The sequence below is a fragment of the Podarcis bocagei genome (assembly GCF_964188305.1).
Source record: "Podarcis bocagei genome assembly, chromosome: 9".
Taxonomy (NCBI): Eukaryota; Metazoa; Chordata; class Lepidosauria; order Squamata; family Lacertidae; genus Podarcis; species Podarcis bocagei.
This window is the reverse complement of record NC_138134.1, coordinates 59,114,440-59,138,764: the sequence shown is the minus strand read 5'-3', so window position 1 is coordinate 59,138,764 and position 24,325 is coordinate 59,114,440. Positions and strand designations below refer to the sequence as shown.

Sequence of the window (24,325 nt, the reverse complement as noted above, 5' to 3'; positions counted from 1 at the left end):
CTGTTGGATGGAAGAATATTTTTAACTGTAACTATTTTTAGATGTTTTAAACTGTAACAGATTTTAAATTGTTTTTACAGTGTTAAAATGTTTTTGCTTTGTTTTTGTGTTTCTGTTTTCTGCCCTGGGCTCCTGGGGGCGGAAGGGTGGGATAGAAATTCAATACAGTGGTACCCCGCAAGACGAATGCCTCGCAAGACGGAAAACCCGCAAGACGAAAGGGTTTTCTGGCTTCGCAAGACGAATTTCCCTATGGGCTTGCTTCGCAAGAAGAAAGCCCATAGGGAAATCTCCGGGGACCTCTTTTAAATGCTGGTGGTGGGGAGCAAAGCCTTTCCCCTCCTCCGGCCTTCAGAAGAGGTCCAGGAAGGCCGGCGGGGGCCGAAAGGCTTTGCTCCCCACCGCCAGCATTTTAAAAGCAGTCCGGGATAGCAGGGAAGCGCTTCCCGCTATCGCGGACGGCTTTTGAAGGCAGGCGGGGGGGAGCAAAGACTTTCGCCCCCCGCCCGCCTTCAGAAGAGGTCCAGGACCTCTTCTGAAGGCGGGCGGGGGGCGAAAGTCTTTGCTCCCCCCTGCCTGCCTTCCCGGGAGAGCGGAGAAAGGCAGCACATTTCTCCGCTGTCCCGGACGGCTTTGGAAGGCAGGCGGTGGGGAGCAAAGACTTTCGCCCCGCCCGCCTTCAGAAGAGGTCCAGGACCTCTTCTGGAGGCGGGCGGGGGGCAAAAGTCTTTGTCCCCCCTGCCTGCCTTCCCAGGGGCTTTTACATCGCCCCGGACAGCGGAGAAGTCCTCCGCTGTCCCGGGCGATTTTAAAATGCCGCCCGCCAGCATTTTAAGATCGCCCCGGACAGCGGAGAAGTCCTCTGCTGTCCCGGGTTTTTTTAAAATGCTGGGGGTGGGAAGAAAAGCCCTTGTCCCCCCCCCAGCCTTCAGATGAGGTCGGGGGACAGACTGTCCCCGGACCTGGTCTGAAGGCGGTTTCCATAGGAACGCATTAATTGATTTTCAATGCATTCCTATGGGAAACCGTGCATCGCAAGACGAAAAACTCGCAAGAAGAAAAAACTTGCGGAACGAATTAATTTCGTCTTGCGAGGCACCACTGTAATGAAAAAAGGACAAAAGTAGAAGATCTCAAGAACTTAAAGCCCAGACTGGCTGCTCCGTATGTGACTCATTTATGAGTCCCGATTATCAACTCAGATTTGTAGGGCAAGCTGAAAGTTTGCTGCTTTGTATATATAATATCAAATTATGGTTTGCCACAAAGCAAGAAGGGAAGGGGAGTGGAATCACAGTGTGAATGGGAGAATGATGTTCCTGTTAATCATTTATTAATTCCACACATTTTAATGTATTTACCCCACAACTTTCCCTACATGCAAAACTGAAGTGAATTTGATGCACCAGGGGGATAAAGCACTTTAACCCATGTCAATTGCTAAATTTTCCATATTCGCTGGAATCCCTCCCACAAAATGCTGGCAGTCTGGAGGTAAAATAGGAGACAATCTTTACTTACTTTCAGTTGGAACTTCAGTTACTTTTTGAAGCGTGTCTTGTATGCTTCTCTGAGTGGCCTTCTCACTGGGCAGTGCCCTTGTTGTCGTCGCTGTCTTGTTATGTTGATCTGTAAGGAAGGAAATCTCATGTTAAACACAAACACCACTCTAAGGTTTAGACTCTTGTCTAGGTAGGAAGCACTGCTTGCAGTCAGAAACAAAGGCAGTTTCTCTCCCTCTCTCTTTCTGAGTGCCCATTCCAGACTTTTTATAAGACACTGAGAGATCTGGTGAGATAGTGTGGAAGTGAATCCGGAGGGGCAGGGTAGAGGTGAATCCCCTCTTTGCCAGTCCACCATTGTGGCGATCACACAGGGTCCCCAGATGTTTAACGGTCTATTGATCCCTGTGCCACCACTGTGCTCGCTTCCCCGCTGCCACCAACCAGTTACTCTCTGGTAAAACACTGAGTCCAGACAGTTGTTAAAAGTGAACCAAAACCCCCCCACCAAGTTTATTGTACAAACATTAACAAGTTTATAGTTTCTCAGATAATATTCCTGTCAGTATCTTAACCTTAGTTTCTTTACCGGCCTATACCTTCCTAATACCTTCCGACTGATTATCTCAACTGCTTGACTGACTCCTCTTAACAAATTCTCTCACTCTCTCACACCAGACTAGCCCAACCCACAGACTTATTTTCCCTGTCTCTTCTAATTCCAGACTGTTTTTTCAACCACCCTAACTCTAACTCCTCCAAAAAACCCATCTGTGCTTAAATCTTATACACAGTTAACTCTGTCCCTTGGGTTCCCATTGGTTAGTCATTTTACAATTAGTTAACCCTTTCCTTATGAACCCAGTATGACGTCACACACCTAGGAGGGCAAACGCCACAACTACCTTCCTAAAAGAACTTCCCCACCAGCTCCCATCTGTAGAACATTTTCCTCTACTTATCTGGCTGGTGGGAGTAGTCATGGCACATTGGGAGAGGGGAGGAGGGGAGATAACCCTATCTCTTCCCTGCCTCATCATGCTTTGTAGCAACATGCCAGGACAAAAGGTGTAGCCTTCCCAAGGGCTGCTGCAAGATGACATATGAACAGAAGAAACTTGCCTTATACCAAGGTAGAGCATTGGTCTATATATAGTTTAGGTTTGTCAACCAGTATGGATGCTTATGCATTGGGGATGGGGTGGGAATCAGAAAATGCATTATCCATAAAAAAGCACAGCTTTTCATAAATTGTGCGCATGCTGCTTTGTTTTATGGGTGCAAAGTTAGAAATAGTCTTTTTTTTTAATGCAATACATCTCATCACAGCAGGGAGGATAGTGACCTGGGTGCCTATTTAGTCCCCTGTCCTGATGACAGCTGCTGGTGGGCAATTTAAACCAGGCTTGGGACTGGATGGCTTTTCAAGCAGAGCACTCACCTCTGCAAAGGAAGGCACATGGATGCCCCAAAACCGACCGAAAGGACAGCATCCCCTGAAAGGTTATTCTGTTTGTTCCCTGGAGCATGCTGGGAGATGCTTTTCCTTGGACTCATCCCCTGCAAGCCTTTCATTGAGTTTACCCGACAACCAGAAGCTACAGGGAAAAATCAACCATAAAAAAACCTCTGCCTGCATCTACTGCGAGGAAACTGAAGCTTTACTCAACTTCGCAGCACAGAAGCAAAACCGCTGCTATAATACAGTCATATAATTGTTTAATGGGCCAGTTGTCAACAGTTGATTATGAATTAGATTATAAAGGGGATGTCTTACCAGGAGTTGTTAGAGCCAAGTGAGATGAAGTCACAGAGCTCGGTGCTGGTGATTCAGCTGTCCCTGCTGATATTTTGATAAGATAAATGACAGTGTGTTAACTGCTGTTCTCAAAACATATTTGTCAAAGGAATAATCAGTATGCAAGTGTGGGGAAAACCAGAGTAATCCTGCAGAGCTGTTGTCTCAACATCCTTAGGTCCCTGCATCTTTTTCTTTAAAACTGTGCCTATTATTATTATTATTATTATTATTATTATTATTAATAGTTATTTATTTCATTTATGAATCACTTCCCAAGAGGCTTCTTGAGACGATTTACAATACAATAAAAACATTCATGAAACATATAAAAGCAATTTAGGGAAAAAATCAATTTAAACAACAATTTGAAAATCAATTAAATGAACAATGAATGATTTGAAAAAATCATGTTAAAAGAGGAAGATTTTCAACAAGTTCCCAGACAGACAATAGGGATGGAGGTTATCTGATGCTGTGAATTTCAAAGAGTAGGCGCAATAAAGGCCTGATTCTGGCACTTGACAATGGACCTCACAATGAAATGCTAGTTGTATGATGCCATCTTCTGCAGAATACAGAGATCAGCTGGGTGTGCAGAGGGTGGGATTATCTTTGGGGTGTTTTGTTCTAAGTACCACAGTGTCTGAATACCTGAAGAACGTCATTCCATAGGTAAAGGTAAAGGGACCCCTGACCATTAGGTCCAGTCGTGACCGACTCTGGGGTTGCGGCACTCATCTTGCTTTAGTGGCCGAGGGAGCCAACGTACAGCTTCCGGGTCATGTGGCCAGCATGACTAAGCCGCTTCTGGCGAACCAGAGCAGTGCACAGAAACGCTGTTTACCTTCCCGCCAGAGTGGTACCTATTTATCTACTTGTACTTTGACGTGCTTTCAAACTGCTAGATTGGCAGGACCAACCTAGAAAATATAAAGCCTAGAATATAAAGTTATATAAAAGAAAAAAGGGCCAGGAATGCCTTGGTTTGAAATTCTGATTTTCAGAGGAGAGACTTAGATATGCTGCAAAGCACATCTTCCCACAGCAAAATCTGCCAATCCCTCTTCAGACTATCAGTAGCTTTTATTACCCGAGGGAGTGCTCAAGCTATTGGGGGCAGGCAGATAGGGAAGGAGGAGGATTTCCTTTGATGCCTGTTTAATTATTTAGTTGGTACACTTTTATCCCGCCCTTCATTTTACAATCATGGGGCATACTGGCCTAATTCACCTCATCTGGATTAATACACTGATAAGAATGCAACTATTCTTCAATTTCTGCACTCCTCCGAATGTCACAATGCTGTTCCAGACAACGAAAAGTGTCAAATTCATCTTTAAAAAGTGTTTTAGGATAAAATGCATATGGAAAGGTATATATTGAGATAAAATGCATTGATACGTATCTAAAAAATGGCTTTGGTACATTTTTAGAAGAGTCCCAAATTGGTATGAAGTAGGTCTTACGAATGAACCCACCTGAAACTGAAAGGCCAGAAACAGACTGTTCTGTTTATCCTGACTAGTAGTGACACAGTTATTTTTTTAAAAGAAGAAACCACTGACTGCTGCGAGCTGATCTGGGGGGGCGGGGTGGTTTGCTGATGCCAGAAGGGGTGAATAGTCAGCAGCTGCCCAACACTTGCACAGTGCTGACTGAGGCTGCATATACACCGTACGTGTAAAACACATGACTTTCCCCAAAGAATCCTGAGAGCTGTCTTTATGGTTGCTGGAAAGTGTGTAGTTCTGTGAGCAACAACTTTTACGCCTTTGCTAATCCAAATGCTGCAGCACTCCCAGGTCTTTTCTACAGCTGTTTTCCGCAATGTTAGTGCAAAATAAATGTGAAGAACCCAGGAAAAGGTCTGCTGGATTAGACCAAATTCCTATCTAGCATCCTTTTTCTACAGTGGCCAACCAGATGCTAGTGGGAAGCTTACAAGCAGTTCATGGGCATGGTAGGCCTCGTCTGCCATTGTCCTCTTCTCGAAACCCCTTGAGGAAATCACTTGGAATGGGTGGAGAAGCTCAGCTTTGAAGCTGATCGTAAAAACCATCATCAATGGTATTGTTCTAGGTTGGTCTACTATGGGCAAGGAAGTAGTCAACTTCCAGTATTCATTCAGGGCATTACCATGAATTAAGCTGTAGAGACAGGCCTGCCTTTGCTTATTAGCTTTTCCTTACATGCCACAAGCTTTAGCTTTCAGTACAGGTTAATTATAGGTGGTTGTGTTCTATGGATACCCTCAAGTGAGGAACTTCTCCATGACCTAAAAGAAAAGGAGTCACATTTGTGGGCTTTTCGTTTTGGTTTGTTTCTATCCATTAGGACTTCTGCTATAAAGTGGAACAACAAAAGCAAAACAAAAGCAAAAGCTTCTTCATAGCCTACAGCATCAGTTCTACATCAGCAAATCTTCATTTGGTGCAGTAACAGCAGAGACAGACAGTTCAGTATTTTAGTGCTGTAGGTAAGTATAAAATAAAAGATGTGCATCCAAAGACTAATTGAGATGCCTTTGTGTGCAATTATTTATGGGTACATTTTTTTTTTAATGTCTACAGTATCCATAATAATGGACACATTCACAAACTAAAGCAAGGATGGGGAACCTGTGGCCCTCCAGATTTGGTTGGGCTACATCTTCCATCAAAGGCAGGCCCAAGACATTTTTGCGCCTGAGGCAATCCCTAAAATGGCACCCCCTCCCCACCAGGGAAGAAGGGGTGAGGGAATATTTACATCAGGAACAAGAGGGGAAGAAAAATCAACACTAGGATTTGCTGCACTGGTGGATGCTGCCGCCTGAGGCAGTCACCTCACCTTACCTCATGAGTGGGCCGGCCTTGCTCCCTTCAGCCCTGAACATTGGCTATGTTGACTGGGGCTGATGGAAGTTGGAGTCCAACAAAATCTGGAGAGCCACAGTTTCCCCATAAGACACCCTTATGCAGAAGGCTGACGGTAGCTATGCTTGAGTTATGCGAGAGTCAACTGGCATGACCTTCTACAAAGAACCGAAGGGTCAGACTTTCCCCTTCATTAGGGGCCTTTCATATTCAGAGAGGCTTAGGTGTTGAAAGTTGAGCTGTGGACCCAAAAGAACTGCTCAGAAGCCAAATAAAATGTCTTCATCTAGCCTGATGCACCATGTGCAAGAAAATTGGGTTTTTTATCACTTGATCCCCAAGACTGAGGGCCAAAAACAGAAGAGACAGTGGAGATTTGAAATTGGATCCCTTGCCATTTTACCTTTCTCCAAAATCTAGGGGACAGAGGGGTTCCACAACATTGCTTCATATGAATTATGCCACTAACTGCCCTACAAAAGTAATATCCAGTCCAGTATTTCTCCTTCTCCTCTATTTATTTTGAAATATATGAAGTATCAATAGATTGTAAAATTACATATGCAGGTCTATGACCTTATTCCTCAAGATGTGTTCAGTGGAGACATTGCAGAGAGCAGTTTGCGAGCAGATACAACACTGTCTGTCTGTCATCATCATTTTTCTGCCTACCATGAATAAGAGTCTTGCAGTGTGTTAAGGATCTAACAGATTTATTGCTAATGTGCCACAGACCTCTTTGTTGTTCCTGCTGCAGCAGATTACCATAGTTACCCCTCTGGAAATATTGTAGAATGATAGCATCATCAATTAATATGCTGGTTTACTGCAGGGGTGGGCAGACTTTAAGCTGGTGTGGATCTACATCAAAAACTGCCTTGTACCAAGTTAGATCATTGGTTAAACTAGCTCAGTATGGTCTATTGGTGGAACGGGGGTGACGCTGTGGGTTAAACCACAGAGCCTAGGGCTTGCCGATCAGAAGGTTGGCGGTTCAAATCCCCGTGACAGGGTGAGCTCCTGTTGCTCGGTCCCTGCTCCTGCCAACCTAGCAGTTCGAAAGCACATCAAATTGCAAGTAGATACATAGGTATCGCTCCAGCGGGAAGGTAAACGGCGTTTCCATGCGCTGCTCTGGTTTGCCAGAAGTGGCTTAGTCATGCTGGCCACATGACCCAGAAGCTGTACGCCGGCTCCCTCGGCCAATAAAGCGAGATGAGTGCCGCAACCCCAGAGTCGTCCGCGACTGGACCTAATGGTCAGGGGTCCCTTTACCTTTTATGGTCTATTGGTAGCAGATTTCCAAGATTTCACATAGGAGTCTCTTGCAAATTCTGGGGAATTGAACCTGGGAGGCTTTGGCGTGCAATGTATGTGCTCCATCAGTGAGTCAAAACTTTCACCACAAACCAATGCCCTACTTCACAGCCATGGTGGCCCTTTCTCACCCTCAGGTATGGCTTACAATGAATTCACCAGTGAGCCAGAGAAACACAATACTTACAGCTTGCTGTGTTGTTGGGTGTTGATAGTGACCCATGTGCAGAGGCCTGTGTTGGTCGGGCTATTGCTGAAGAATTCGCAGTAGTCATCGTATTACCTGAAACAATGAACACACTTTTTTTTTCTGTTACTCTTCCTCTGCCAAATAAACATAGCCGATCTGCGACACACTTATGGTTTATTGCTAACACTGCTTATGAAAAGACAACAGAACTCCCAGCATTCCATGCTGTTTACTTTCCGTGTTCCTGATGCAGCTCCAAGCCATTGTCTGCATATGTAAATGACACTCCTGTTGATCCAGATGTGTGATTATTCACTTCCTGTGGCTATACCTGAGACTATATAAACATCCTTGTCACAGACAGAAATATTGTCCAAAGAGAAAGAACAAGGAATTCAGGTCTAATTTTTGTTGCCCTGTAGAGATGTCAGAAAATTCACATGAAAATGAAACTGGGAGTGAAAATTGACGGTGTCCACACATTCATGTTCATTATTTCATTAGTCATGTTCATTCATTTCAATAGGTCTTCCCTGTGTAAACTTAGCTGAATGCCACCCAATGTAAATCATGTAAGTTATGTAATTTTGCCACAATGGACCAACTTCACCCACTCCTTGTTGATGACGTGCTTTATTTCTGTTGCAGGATGCTTCTCAGGGACTTCTTCCCTTAAGCTGACATGAATAGCATAGTTTTGGGCAGAAGATGGAACTGCTGTGGAATGGGAGCAGTGCTGCATGTGGCAATTACAGAATGGAATGGAAAATGCTGCTTTCCTAAATCTCCATTTCTATTAAAGCTTTGCACAGTCAGGTGCTCTATGATTTCAACTCCACATGATGAAATCACTGTTTACATGTTCTAGAAAGCATATGGGGATTTTAATTTGAGGGGGGAAGCAGTAAATTGTGCCCATATTATATGGGTGTTCATTGATTCATAGCATTCCCCCACCCCCCATGATTAAAAAACTAATTGTTTTAAATACCCACATAAACAGTAGAGCAGCTTTGAAGTCAGAGCTATTGAGAAAGCTACCTCCATCTACAGCTTCCATTTTTGCCCTCTTTTTCTGTCGCTGACTCTTGCAATAGCTCTGGGCTTCTCTATAAAGCAGGAATGATGATATTATTACCCACTTACGTTGCAGAGGAGTTGCAAAAAATGAATTAGCAAATGCCGCTAAAGCGTTTTCGAAAATGAAAAAAGTGTTCACCTTCATCAGAGTGCAGCTCTTCAAAGGGAAAACACAGCCTCACTCGTAGACAGTGGCACAGAATTAATCACTTCAAGAAGAGTAAATGGCACTCTGAGGAAATCATTCCAAACATGATTTGCTTTTTTACTACCACACTGTTCCGGATGCCAGTGCATGCTTTCCCTTTAAACTGGGGTGTGTGCGTGTGTGTGTAGCTCCATTCCCTTCTTATGCTAGCAGCGTTAAGTGTCTAAGACTCAGAACAGAAGAAGATACTGGGAAAGTCAACTAAAATGATAGGGTTGAGCCAAATATTCTCATCAAAAGTATGAAGATCATCTAAAAAGAAGAGGGCTTGATTAGCAGTGGTAGCCCAGTTACCGAATGGCCTCCCCAAAGGGCTCCACCTAGTACCAACCCCACTATCATTTAGATATTAAACGTAAAATTTTAATAGATTTTACTGATTTACAGTACAATCCTATAAGCTAAGCGGGACATATTCCCAGGCAAGTCTGCATAGGATTTCAGCCTTAACTGTGCAAGTTCTAGCTGGTTTGCTGTTGCTTGTTTGTTTTTGTTTAATGCTCTGCACCACCCTGATATCGAAAGTCAGGATGAACACATTTTATACTAGTAAATAAATACACCATCTCAATTATATCCTACCTTTCAACCATATTGCATTGGGTTTTCTCAGGTAGGTTTCCCAGCCGGCCCCGGATCTGCTTAGTTCAGGAAATGAGCTTATTCCAAGTAAGTCAGACCACAGTCCTCTCATGCACAGTACTGCCTACAATACTGTTGTCAGAGACCAGGCTGAGGAGTACAGCTCTGATGAGGAATGGTGGGAGCCTCCCCCTCCCACTGCTCCTGCCCAGGATCCAGAAGCTGCCCAGGAGCAATGGAACAGTACAGATTTGGAACAGTGGTTTGCAGAGGGGCATAGTTCTGAAGACAAAAGTTGGGAAGAACTGGGGGGGGGGTGTTGAACAGCTAAGTAAAGAAGAACAGGAAGAGAGAGGGCTAACAGACTCTCTTTCGCTGGAAAGTGTCCAGCCTATCAGTCCAAGGTCAATGAGAGAAGATAAAGTGGCTACACAAAAAGCACAGTGGTTGTGAGATCAGGTTGTAAGAAGCGGAAGTGACAAGGGGGAAAGTGGGTATAAACCTTAATTGGAACACCTTCATTCCGAGAATGGCTGTGTTGTTTTGCTGTGATCATTAAAGACTCTTTAAATGGTAAGTGACTCTTTTAGCTTTGTCCTGCTTATCCACGGCCAATGGGGGGGGAGAGCCATATCCCCAAATCCTGACAACTGTCTAAGCTTGGGTCCCTCCACAGATGTTGTTGAACTATAACCCACATCAGGCCTGACCATTGTAACCAGCATGGATGGGAATGATGGGAGTTGTAGGTCAACAGCAGCAGCAATAATAATAATAATTATTAATCATAATCTAAGTCCACATCCACACCCTACATTTGAAGCAGTATTATACTACTTTAAACAGTCATGATTTCCCCCAAAGGATCCTGGAAGCTGCTGTTTGCTAAAGATGATGAGAGTCATTAGGAAACCCTATTCTCTTCATAGGTGTATAGTTTCCAGAGTGGTTTAACAATCAATCTTGCTTCCCAGGCAACTGGAAATGGTACCTCTGGTAGGGCAGGAGGGGTCTTAGCACCCTTAACGAGCTACAGCTCCCATAATTCTTTGGAACTGTTAAAGTGGTGTAGGAGTGCTTTAAATGTATGGTGCAGATGTGGCCAAGATATAGAATGCGTTCTTCAAACTTCACTGTAACTCACTTTCACAGTGAAACAGGGTTTTATGTGCAGCACCCCATGCGGAAAGCATCTGATATGGATTAATCAAAGAGCAGAAGCTAGAAGAAGAAAATCACATGCAAAAAAAATAATTCAAATGTTGAAGAAATTACCTGCAGTTTCAGCTTTGCTTGTGGTCGTGGAAGAGGAAGAGGTTTCTTGGCTTGCTATGAGAAGGGTAAGGTAAAGCAAAATGAGTTTTATTATTAAAAACAACCTAGTCTGCTTGAGGGAAAGGAGAAGGTTCAGATATGTTGACCGATGGTCTTTTGGAACACGGTAATATCTCATGGCAATATATGCTGCATTTCAAATAAAAGTTACCTGAAAGCATATTTCAAATATACCATGCCAAATGTTCCATCTCGCAGCATTGCCTGTCCCTTTTGTGCTTGTATTCGGAGATGAAGAGAGCGGTTTTGGTATATGAAACCGCTGTGTCTTTACTGCTTTAATATACCTTTTAAAAAATAAAATAAAATCTATTCTCTTCCTGAGCTCAGCCAGGCATTTGACAATTTTTATTGGCCTCTGAAGTTACAATACCCTTCAATTTCGCTGTACTTTATTTGAGAAGTAAAGGTCTTCATACCATGATACTTGAGGGACAAGCTACTCCTGCACACAAATCATGATTTAAGTAGAGAACCTTGTTTTTTAAAATTTGGAAAAGTAGCCCCAGGAAGAAGACCTTAGTGACTGGACAGATCTATTTGAGAGAAAGTGTTCCCTAAGATATCCTAGTTAACTGCAAATTGGTATCAGCTTTATTATGAAAATATGAATGGTGGGTGTGAGTGCATGCTTCAAAATTCACTTCTGTATTCTTGATCATTATCTAAAGCAGGGTTGGGTGAACTGCCAACCTATAAGATCAGCTTCCCACCCACAAACCCAAATACCAGCTGTATCAAAACGTAAGAAGGGCATATATACACTTAGAATGAAAGAACAAAGGATCTCTCCGCCCAAGACTTTGTCTTCAGTACCAGAAATGAGGTCATAGTTCTTTCACAAAAAAATCATAGTCCCCCACCCCACAAATTAGAGGCCTAATTCGGGGAGAAAGGCTGGTGCTATTTTTGAACCACTGGGAGTCAGATGTTATTGGTCATTAACTACAAATAACCCAGAGATCTACAAATAGTACTTTCTGCCTGGACCTTATCTGGAGATAAGGACTGGTTGCAAGTCAGAAGGCAGACAAGTGGGCTTCGTGAAATCAAGGTTAGTAGGGCAGTGCCCATTTGCCCTAATGGAGCAGACTCCATTGCCCTATCATGTTTCACTTTTGAATATTATATCTCCTCTTCCATTGGATTCCTCTCACCTCCACAGTAAGGAGCCTGCCTGTTACATGTACTATAACACTAATTTCCAACTTCTCCATATATATATATATATATATCCATTTCGATCTGAAATGGAAACCTTGAAGCAAAGTCCTTGCAAATGAACGCAATGGAAACCAAATGCAAAGGCGTTTAACCCAATCGAGTGGACCCTTCAATGGACACTGAAGTAAGCTAAAAACGATTGTTTACATGAATTAGTATAAATGATTTGCAGTGACTTTAAAATTCCAGACAATTGTATACAATTATATAGCTTACCTTTAGTTGCTGAGATAGTTGTGGTTGATCCTGTACAAATAACATTAAGCATTCATTGTTGTGATTTATCTTGCAGTTCAGATTAATGTTACACTAAACAGCCATCTTAATAATAATTGTTGAGAAGGGATTTCATAAGGCAGGGGACCTATGCTAAAGGAAGGTTGTGGGAGCGTAAAAGGAATACCTGGAGAAATAAAACAAACTAAAAGACAGGATCAGTGATGATATGAGCACCCCAGATTGCAAGAACAAGGGTTTCTGAAAGTTAGTGACCCCCTGGAGTTCTGACAATCCTTGAGAATGACAGAGGAAGCAAGGCATTACATATTTACTATTACTATTACTCCTGTTATTTACATTATACCCTGCTTAAGGTTATGTATATATGGTTCTCTCCTCACTCTTTTATCCCCACAACAGCTCTGTGAAGTAGGTTGGGAAGAGATAGTGAATACTCACCCTGGGCACGAGAAGTGATTTAAACCAGATCTTTCTGATCTTAGCCTGACACTGTAACCACTAAGCTGACTGCACTGGCTCTCCTGCACCATCATAGTTAAGCCCAGAATCAGCAGGGACCAATGATGTGCTTTGCTGATAAACAGCAACAGGGGAAAAGTTGCTTTTTCTGGAACAAAGCCACTCTAATGTATGGGCCTGTTCTCAAGAGATGGTTAAAAATAAGACAATAAAGGGTTGTTGCTTACCAGGAGTTGTTTGGGGCTTGCTGGTTGTTGTATTTATGTCTCCTGAAGATTTAAAAACACACACACATAAGTATGAGTGTTAATCATTGTTCTCAACAATCTCTGTCAAATGAAGAATTAGCACTCAGAGGCAATGCCATGAAAGCAGAAGGCATTCTGCTGAGCAGCTGTTTGAACAGTTGGTAATGCTTTCCTTTGATGGTTTATTGATTAACCATTTCTGTTATAGCTCATCACTTATTTAATGGTATAAGGCGCTACCATTCCAATCACCATTTGGGTGCATTTCCCTATTATCTACCAGTACTGGAATGTGTTCGGGGCAGCTTGTCCATTTTGGGGGGGGGGGAATTTTACAACTTTGATCTTTTCCATCCTCCTTTCGTTAAAATGTGGGCAGTTGCTAGTTGTGTTTTGCTGATATTCCTTACTGAAATTATGATGATTTCACAGCTACAGTAGGAGATACCAGGTTTGTAATTTTAGGAAAAGACCAGTTTGCAGAAAGAGCAATAGTTTGCTTCCTCTTTATGAAAATTGTACTCTCTCTCTTTTTCTTCTCTAAAGCAGGAACAGGAATTGGGCGGTGCCTTTAAGTGGAAGCTTTTTCCTGGACTTGCACCTATAAGCAGAAGTCGATAGCATGGCTGCATAGCCAAAAGAAGCTAGGCTAAACATATGGAGAGCTGGGCTTCGTATAATTTCTTTCCAGTAAATAGACTTAAGTGCCCCTGTTCTCAACACATTGACTTTGCTGTGCAAGGGGTCAATCCACTATGAAAAGCTTAATTATATGGCAGTTATTACAGTGTGAAAAGCAAATTATAGTAGCAAACCCAGACACAGAAAAAGCCATTGCCAGTGATGACAGGTCTGAATTTTTCGGTGCAAATGTGCAATGTAAATTGCAATCCTTATTGCAGAAAATATATAGCAGCACAGGAGGAGATGTTTGGGGAAATCACATAGGCAGAGAAAATTATGTGACATTCGAACCATCTTATTACTTCATGAATGGATGAAAAGGCTGGTTTGCATCTATAGAAGAAGCTGAAGTTTATAGGATTTTAAGCAACTTTAGTTGTGAGCCTCTCCCTTCAAGAGCGTGTCATTTCCGAGACTTTGTTTATTGTTAAGGCCCCTGATTTGTTGGGGGACAATTTTTAAGTTCACATTTTAATAGCTTATTCCCTCTTAAATGATGTGTAGAGCAATCCTGTGCATGTTTACTCTGAATAAAGTCACACTCAGTAAGATGGGGGTTGCTCCCTGGTAAATGTAGACAGGATTGCAGCCTAGAGGTAGAGATGTAAGAAGGCAGCAATTCCTGTTCCAACCTGTATTAATCACAATCGGTGCTGTTTCTGGTCTGCTGCAGTTCAGTTTCTTCCAATATTGCATTATTCATCTCACTGTCCACTATGTAATGTAAGTTACTTAAATTAAGTATTTATGTAACTTCTATAACTTACATTAATTTCAAAGTAAAGGGAACATCTATGTAGAAAAACCCCCATAGTTAATTATGTATGAACTTAAAACAATTATATCAATGAATAACAATCGTAGCCACTTAACTGATTTCCATTTCTAACTACAAATGTCAACTGCAGATGTGAACACACAGACAACAGCAATGTCTTTTTCTTTTGCATAATTCTCTGATATCTCTACCTGAAGTTTTGTGCCCTGTTTCCCTATCTTATCAGGCTTACTATTTATGTCAGTAACCCTTTCCTATAGGTAGTGAAGAAATGGGCGGGTCTTTCAAAAACGTGGTCCCCACTTCAGCCAGGACACATCCTGTGCAATGAGATCTGCAGATGAAGGACGGTATGCAGATTTAATAAATAATAATACTAGTAAGAAAGTGAAAGATAGCCATTTACTCTCCCAGTGGTGCCACTTGGACTAGGTGCCTCAGAGTGGACCAGAGGGAGAACTTTACTCCTATGGTCCACTCCAGAGCTCCAAATAAAGCTCTCCATCCATGATGAAGAGCAAGGATGATGAGGAGCAAGCTGATGACAAAGAGCAATGATGAGGGAAGGAGGCTTCCAAGGGGGGCTTCATATTGGAAATGTTGGCAACACACACACACACACACACACAGAGAGAGAGAGAGAGAGAGAGAGAGAGAGAGAGAGAGAGAGGTTTTCCCTGGAAAGGGTAGATCTGGAATGGTCTGGGGAGGAATAGGGTTGGCATTTTGATGTCAGCAGTATTGTGTGGATGCTGCAAAAACCCCCAACAACAATTGCACACACAAGCAGCAGAGTCAACAATGAATGTCTGTCTAGGAGCATTCACAGAGTGGTTACCAACAAGTCAGCTATTTTGCTTAGGGATGGGACTAATCCTTTAATCCAGGTGAGAGGAACCTGTGGTCTTCCAGATGTTGCTGAGCTGCAACTCCCATCAGCCCCAGCAAGCATGGCCAATGACCAGGGATGACCAGGGCTCCTCATGCCTGCTTTAATTCAAGGGTGGTTCCCCCAGATGTTGCTGGACTGTATGTATGCATCTAGAAGGCTCATGTTGGGGAAGGCTGTCATAGAAATCTAGGAAACTGTCTTATTCTGAGTCAGACCATTGGTCCTTTAGCTCAGTATTTTCTACACTGACTGGAGGCAGCTATTCAGGGTTTTAGATAGGGGTCTCCCCAGCCCTACCTGGAGATACCGGGGATTGAACTTGGGACCTTCCACTTGCCAGGCAGATGCTCTATCCACTGAGCTATGGCCCTTCCGCTCATTTGTTCCCCTTATTTGTTACAGTGATAGAAAGATTGCCCGTCCTCTCATGGCCTCCTCTATTTAGCAGTCACCTGCTTATTCCTCCCCCAGCCTGTGCTTTTCTGATATCCCTTTAGCTGCAACAGCTTCATCTCTTCAAGCATTGAGAGGAAAGGCTCTCTTGGGCTGGATTCGGCAGGGATTTGCCATCCCTGGTGGAAGTGACTAGCAACATTCCCACGGAAAGCTTCGTGTGGGAGTCCGTCTCTGTTCCCTGATCCCAATGCAGTCACTTCCAGGAATGTGTCAGGGGGAGAAGTGCAGTGAGGGTGTGGCTGCAGGGAGTGTGTGAAAGATAACAGGATATGCTAAAAATATGAGCATTACAGTCGCAGCTGCAAGGTCAAGCCAGCAACACACTGAGATACGACCGAATAATGCAAAAAGAACACCGCCCATCGTTTGCTACACAACAGAAGAGCTGTTTCCCCCACTCTATCCGCTGACTTCTCTTACCTGCGCAAATCTGTCCATTTTGGTTCTTCTTAGTTTCTCCCACCACCCCAGTCTTTAGCTAGGTTCTGCACATTTCTACATCAGTTTGTGGCATTTCCTCACCCCCCCCCCCAAAGATCCTAATGAAATTCCAACCGCATTTTAGTGCAAACGTCTCCCAATATACATGTTTTCAATGCACTTTTGCCTCATGCACACATTTTAGCAAAGCAAATATAACGTATTTTTGCACGTTGTTTGCACTGATATATGCATTTCTGTGCACACGTTGCCCTATATCATGCATTTTTGTACAACATTTGGAGAAGTGAGAATTTCAAAGGATGGCTGTGTTTTGATTGGCAAATGGTTTCAGAACGTGTCAGTTAGTAGAAATGATAGGGTTGCCTTTACCTAACAGCTTCTCTGCTGAATTCCTCCACACCATCACACAGACATGTTCGCGGATATGGCAACCTTTCTCCATATGAGGAACAGTTAGTGTGAACTGAGGTAGCATGTCAGGAGTTATTACTGTGGTTCCAACTGCATTTCCCCCCCCCTCCCCGAGATGGCTGCTCGCTCCTGTTTACAGACTTATTTATGCTCAGTTTTCTCCAGAAAGTGAAAACTTGAGTCTAAAGTTTAGTGGCTGCTTGGACAAAGAGGTGATCTCTGGGCTCAAGCGTGCTGGCTTGCCCCCATGATTGAGGGGGCTGGGGCCATGTGACATGCTGATGTCACTCGCGTATGCCATGTGACGTGCTGATGTCACTCTCGTATGCCATGTGATGTGCTGATGTGTTGACCACATGCCACATGGCTTGCGTGAGTGACGCGAGCATGCCATGCGGTGTGTGTGAGTGATGTGAGCACGTTGCATGTTATGCATGCCCAACATGTGCGCGGTCGCTGTGGAATATTGAGGGGGCTCAGCCTTCTCCTTGAATTTTTTGGGAGGGCCCTCAGCCTCTTGGCTCCCCTGTCTGGGCTCATCCTGTGACTGCCATTAAAATGAGTCTTTGAACAATGTATATACTATACTGGGCAAGAGACTTTGGGTATAATATACAACTTACAGCATGGGAGAAGTTATGGAATTGGGATTTAAAATTCACAGTATGTTACACGTTGAAAGAATTTTTTTTATGACAATGATGTACTGCTGGTATTTAACTCCTAGTAAATTAGCAGAAATGTATAAAACGGGATCAAATGTATGCTGGAAATGTAAGGAAAAAGAAGGCACCTTTTATCATATGTGGTGGTAAATGTGGTAGTAAAAAGAATTTTGGGAAATGATATATAATGAGTTGAAAAAAAATGTTTAAAGTAACATTTTCTTTTAAAAAACCCCCTGAAGCCTTCCTTTTAGGAATTCTAGGTGCTGAAATCCCAAGGGAGCAGATAAGACTATTTATGTATGCGACCACGGCTGTGTGGATGTTATTGGCCCAGAGATGGAAAGAAGATAAAGCCCCTACTAGAGAAGAATGGCAGATCAAGTTGATGGATTATGCCGAAATGGCCAAAATGACCAGAAGAATCAGAAATCAGGAAGAGCAAGATTTTAATAGGGAATGGGAAAAAATCATAACTTATCTTAGAAACCATTGTAAACAGTTAAAATCATTAGTAGGATTGGAATATCACTTGTAGTTTAATGGTGAGTTTTGGAGGTAAAAGGCTTTGGATTATCATAAAAGGTGCAGGAGGAAATGATTAACAAGAGAACCCACAAAGGGGAGGAGGGAAGTCAAGGAGATTCCTTGGAATCTTGTTTTTATGTTGTAAGTTGGACATGTGACAGTAAAAGTTTAATTTGAGAAACCAAATAAATATTTTTTTTAAAAAAAGAACAACGTACGTACAAAGTGCTCTGAGTGTATATGAACAGCTGCATCACACGTCAAAATATCCTAGATCGGGGAAGGGAATGTTACTGTCAGGGGGCATCTCTGCTTGTACACTTTTATGAAATACATAGCTTCAGGTTACATCAAAGGTTCTGGCTGCTAATCTGCAATGTGAAACCTCAGCACTCCTGCAGGGACCCACAAGGAAGATGGCAGCAATGCAGATGCTCTACCATGGTCCTTCCCTTGTAAACAAAGGAACGTAGGAACCTGCCTTGCAAGAGTCTGTCTACTGGTCTATCTAGTTTTCCTGGGACCTTCTGAATGCAAGCCAGATGTGTTGCCACTGAGCCATGACCCAGGTTAGTCTGGGTCCCGTCCCCCAAACTATGTACACAAATGTGGAATATGGCACATTACAGGACACTGAAAATACACACCTAGAACTTCAAATATTCCAGATGATGATTACATGTGAGCAGTTACAGATAGTTAGCTGTGTTGGTCTGCCATAGTCAAAATAAAAAAATTCAAGAACTAACTTAGTTGGTCTTTAAGGTGCTACTGGAAGGAATTTTTTTACATGTGAGCAGCCTTTGGTAGAAGATAGCTAAATGAAGAAACAAAGTAATGTCTGATGGACGTCTATGAGGTAGGAAGGACCACAGGTTGGTGACAGAGCATATGCTTTTCAAACCAAAGGTGCAAGGTTCAGTCTCTGATACCTCCACAGAAAAATACCAAGTAGCAAAGAAGGGGAAGATGTATGCTTGAGACCCTGGAGAGCTGATGCCAAAGCAGATTGTATTGAGCTGGGTGAACAAAGAGTATGAGGCATCTCCTGACATTGCTTTGCTTTGCCCTCCTGGAAGAAAAAGGGCTCCATTGCATAATGAATCCAAGCTCTTGACATTATCACTCTCTCTCCCCCACGCCCATTGAAATGAAGTTTATTTTGATGGATGGTCAGGGCTCTCTCTTCTTAGTTAAACTCGCAGAAAGATAAGCTACCTGAAATTCTTGGGCAGCAGGGGTGAGCAGCCTTGATGAAGGAGCAGAAAGGGCACTTCCACCACAGTCTCTCGCGCTGAACAGCATTCTCTGTGTGCAACTAGTCCCCTCAGCAAAAAATCACTTGTAGTTTCCATATAAAAGATCTACTTGTTCAGGTGAGCACACTTTGGCCAGCCCAAAGGATTATGGTAAAGCCATTTCAAAAGCTGTGGAGGGCTCTTTTTTGTGATATCCAGAGAGACAGACTTAGGCTGAGTGGAAAAAACCCCAAACTCACCAGATGCCCTAACCTGGGATTTAGCCTCGTTCTTGTACGCTGGAGTCGTGTGTTTTCAGGACCCAGCCTATTCTTGTGACAGTAACCTAATTTAACTGTTTTTAATTGTGAATTTTAAATTATTATGGCCATTTTGGGCCCTGTGCTCTTGTGCTCTTTCAGGATGGAATCTCATCCCCGAAAAGTACTTTTCCTAGGGCCACGATCTCATGCAGGTCACATGACTTGCATGGGAATGCGGCCCCAGAAGATGGCATCCTGGTTTTTCCTTGTGTCGCGTTGGAAGGTGTGGACTTGGTATCAGGCAGCTTCCAACATTTTCTATGCGGCTACTTAGAATAAAATGGCAGAGATAACAGCCTGCTGCATGCAGAGCTTTGTAAAGGAAGCCCATGCTTGTAAAAAACATCTAGTAGAATGTTATACATGGCTATTAAAAGGTAAAAGGACCCGTGACCATTAGGTCAGTTCGTGACTGACTCTGGGGTTGCGGCGCTCATCTCACTGTATTGGACAAGGGAGCTGGCATACAGCTTCCTGGTCATGTGGCCGGCATGACTAAGTCACCTCTGGCGAACCAGAGCAGTGCATGGAAATGCCGTTTACCTTCCTGCCGGAGCAGTACCTATTTATCTACTTGCACTTTTTGGCATGCTTTCGAACTGCTAGGTTGGCCTAGGTTGGCAGGAGCTGGGACAGAACAACGAGAGCTCACCCTGTCCTGGGGATTCGAACCGCTGACCTTCGGATCGGCAAGTCCTAGGCTCTGTGGTTTAACCCACAGCGCCACACATGGCTATTACTGAATATCAAAAGCAATGACTCGTGGGGATGCAGTTGGGTCACCCATTCTTAGCAGGGTGTGCCCTTTCTCAATATGACTCAATATGACTCAATATGACTCAATATGACTTCTGAAGCCCAGCTAAGGATGACAATTTCAAAAAAAACCCCACAAAGCATCAGAATGCCAAAAACCAAAGAAGGATGGAAACTAGATAAAGGGAAATGGGATGACCATTACACAGAGCAATAGGGTGGGTTTTTATTTTTGTTAAACAGCCATAGCATTCGTTTAAATGGAATATCACCCAAAATAACCATGTGGTGAGGCCCATTACATCAGCCTGCAATGAAGAGAGAGAGAGAATAGCTAAACCCCTTGGCATTCAAGACATATAAATTAAAAACCTTGATTGGACAAAGCTGTGGAAAATATATTCAAAGAAGGAATATGTGTGTATGTGTGTATTTTTTTATATATACTGCCTTTCAAAGAGCTGGGTAATATCCCTAAGTAGGTCAGGTCATTTTAATCTCTAATTAATGAAAAATATGGAAGATGCTACTAGGTCAACACAAATAGGATTAGGGTAATTGTGTGAATGGTTTTGCTTATTAGCAGCATGTCTTAAGAACTGAATTATTCCTAAAGTAGTTTTAATATTTCTTTAATTTATGCCAACAAGGAAGAGAAGAACTGAGGACAATGGTTACTAATTGCTAGGGGCATTGTCCACACAATTTAAATATCTTTATGTACAATTAGGGATGGGGTATGTATTTGCAAGGGACGCGGGTGGCACTGTGGGTTAAACCACAGAGCCTAGGGCTTGCTGATCAGAAGGTTGGCGGTTCGAATCCCTGCGACGGGGTGAGCTCCCGTTGTTCGGTCCCAGCTCCTGCCCACCTAGCAGTTCAAAAGCACATCAAAGTGCAAGTAGATAAATAGGTACCGCTCCAGCAGGAAGGTAAATGGCGTTTCCGTGCGCTGCTCTGGTTCACCAGAAGCGGCTTAGTCATGCTGGCCACATGACCTGGAAGCTGTATGCCGGCTCCCTCGGCAAATAAAGTGAGATGAGCACCGCAACCCCAGAGTCGGTCATGACTGGACCTAATGGTCAGGGGTCCCTTTACCTCTACGTATTTGCAGAGGGGAAGGGGCTTGAAAATGCAAGCCCCTCCATTCAAATAATAGCACAGGGGTGGGGAACTGGTTGCCCCACTGATGCTGTTGAACAACAACTCCCATCAGATCCAGTCAGCATGGTTAAAGGTCAGGGATGGTGGACGTTGTAGTCCATCAACAACTGAAGAGTTCCAAGTTCTCCATCCTTGGCATAGGCTGTTCGTTTTGGATGTGGAGTGTCATGAAACTCAGCATTGGGCAGTTTGGGTTAAGTCACTATCCAAAGTTGTCATTTGGCTACCCTTCCACTCTGAACTTAATTAGGAAGAAGCTCTAATAGAGAAGGCCTGCCCAGGCTGAAATATACCTCCCCAACCTGTAGTAATTACTCACCAGTTTGGGGAGGGGGGGGGGAAGGTGCAGCCATTGATTTGGAAGGAAGAGAGATATGTAGAAAATGAAGCATGGCCACAGCAGGGGAGAAACATCAAGAACCAACAGGGGGCACTTTCCAGGTTGCAGTGGGGGATGGTGGGGGGAATTAGATTTCATTTGTATTTAAAGGTAAACCTATCTTTGCACTTGCTCTTGCTGAAACAATACATGAACCAACGCAAGTCATCTTTCAAAAGCCATGCTTCTCTGAATTTTTCAATGCAGTTCTGCAGCCAAGTAACATGTACAAAAGTGCATATAATGGGGGGAATTGCTCAACAAAAATGGTATACAGTGGTACCTCGGGTTACAGACTCTTCAGGTTACAGACTCCGCTAACCCAGAAATAGTACCTTGGGTTAAGAACTTTGCTTCAGGATGAGAACAGAAATCGTGCTCAGGTGGCACGGCAGCAGCGGTAGACCCCATTAGCTAAAGTGGTGCTTCAGGTTAAGAACAGTTTCAGGTTAAGAACGGACCTCCGGAACGAATTAAGTACTTAACCTGAGGTACCACTGTATTAGGCAAACTTGCATACAAACACATGTATATTGGCATAAATTAGCACTAAAATGCTTTTGATTTTTTAAAACAAATTAATAATGATAAATAAAAATAAGAAAGTGCAGCCCACCCTCAAGACCATTCCACTGTAACTATCCAACCTCCCGAAATTTCAACACCTCTTGGGATGCTTTGACTTTTGATTTTCTTGAGGATTTTTTTTAAAAAAGAGTTTGCAAACTGATGAGGAAATGTGGAAAGCTGAAGACTGGAAGAAGTGAAATTGACCAATTTCCCCACCCCTACTTTCTCATAACCAGGACACCGAGCTGTGTCTGCTGCTATTGACTCCTTTCCATCTTGAATTGCAGAAGTCATACAACCCCTTCAAAGTTTAACCATGGCATCAGGGCTCCTTCTTCTAAATGCTGAAGGACACCAATGGGGCTCCAATGAGGATTTTCAGAGTATATGCTGACATGACATGGGTTTGAAAGCAGATCTTTCAGTGATGATACCATTGGTGCCAACCTCCTTGTCAGCATTTTGAACAGCAGCAAGCCTGCCCAACAACATGGGTTATGCCACACCAAGCTTCTGTTTATTTCCATTCTAATGAGTAAGCCGAGGAAAAGACTTTGATCCAATACTTGTGATTACTTAGCAGCAGGCATTCGGCTACATGGTTAGTAACCATTCAATCAACTGGTCTATTTATAATATATCTGTGAAAGGGTATAGACTTTGCATCTTTTTAAAGGAGACAACTGCACAAAACAGCACCTTCTGCAAAAAACAACATTTCCTAGCATCAAATGGAATTACTGTCTTTTCAAATAACAGCTCCAGTTGTTCTCTGGTTATCAGCCTTTGTTTTGCTTAAAAATTGAATACTGTGGACTGTAAAAAACACAACAATGCTGTACTACAGACTGCAAAAACTGATTGAATGATATACAATGATTAGAACCCAAAGTTAAAATAAGAAAGAATCCTAGATCTGCATAGTCCCAATGATATCTCTGTGTTAATCTGTGTGTTTATTTCTTATTCTCCTTGTCCCTTTTCCTTCAAAATTAAAAATTAAAAAAGAACAAAATTAGAAAATGACACTGCAATAAGGCAACACTCCCCTCTCAGTTTTACTCCTCTACCTGTTTCAATCTCTTTTGAACAATACTTACTGCTCTTAAAAGTACAAATATCTGCATGTGTATTTACAAGCAATTTCTGCTACCTTCAAAGGCGCTTAGTTCCTAGTAAGTGTGCTTAGAAATGCAGCCTTATTCTTTGCTTATAATAAAAGGTCTGATGGGCTTAATCTCCAGGAGGTATGATGTGTTCAAGGAGCTACCAGTTGTGGTGAATTAGGCTAAGTGACCATGCCTATGCAATAGGTAAATAAATCAGATTTTTCTGCCCACTCTCAAATACTAGAGCTCCAGAAGAGCTGACCAGCAAGACATATTATTCTCTGGATACACTGAGATCCATAAGAAATAACCTTCTTCCTTCCTTCTCTCGTCATGCAATCAGCCAGTCCATGCATGTGTGGCAATGAAGCACTCTCTAGTATAGCCCAAGAAAAAGCAGTATAGCAGGCAAACCTTTTCCTAGCCAGGAACCTCTACTTGTCCCCAGCTGCTCTGAGCGAGCAAGCAAGCAAGCAACCAAGCCAGAAAAGAGTAGCAAAGAGGAAGGTACCATTACCGTGGACACAGCAGGTCAACAAAGCCACAGAGAGGAGGACTCTGCCCAACAGCTCCATAGTGCTTGTTCTCTGTGCTGCAGGCATTCCTTTTCCAAAGGCAGTAAAGCACCAAACTCTTTCCCCATATGAATGGCCACTGCCCAGTCCTGCTTATTTTTGGGAGCTTGATAAAGAACAGGAGGAAATACGACAGACTCCCTCTGGGAATTCAGATTTATTGTTTCAGCCCTTTAGCAGGAACTCCTTTTCCTTGGCAGGCAATCATGTTTTTGTTACTACTTTAGTTTGTTCTTCTTCAGCCTCAGAGGTCAGGAAAGGTTCCAAAGGGAGCAGATCTTGCTTGAGAAGAGGACCAGATTCACAGTTTTT

At 43.1% G+C, this 24,325-nt stretch overlaps 1 protein-coding gene across 4 annotated transcripts in view; it reads right to left on the bottom strand.

Annotated features, from left to right (window-relative positions):
* EMCN (endomucin) overlaps window positions 1–24,113 on the bottom strand; it is a 40,975-nt gene extending 16,862 nt beyond the window's left edge. Inside the window, exons 1-7 of one of the 4 annotated variants that reach the window (XM_081209380.1) lie at window positions 23,950–24,113; window positions 13,021–13,062; window positions 12,311–12,340; window positions 10,811–10,864; window positions 7,663–7,758; window positions 3,280–3,345; window positions 1,522–1,629 (exon numbers count right to left, since the gene is read on the bottom strand). In XM_081209380.1, the coding sequence (XP_081065506.1) occupies window positions 1,522–1,629; window positions 3,280–3,345; window positions 7,663–7,758; window positions 10,811–10,864; window positions 12,311–12,340; window positions 13,021–13,062; window positions 23,950–24,040 (487 nt within the window). In that variant the 5' untranslated portion in view covers window positions 24,041–24,113. The remainder of the gene's footprint in view (window positions 1–1,521; window positions 1,630–3,279; window positions 3,346–7,662; window positions 7,759–10,810; window positions 10,865–12,310; window positions 12,341–13,020; window positions 13,063–23,949) is intronic. The other 3 variants (XM_081209381.1, XM_081209383.1, XM_081209382.1) reach the window with 3 other exon arrangements.
* Between the last annotated feature and the right edge of the window lie 212 nt (window positions 24,114–24,325).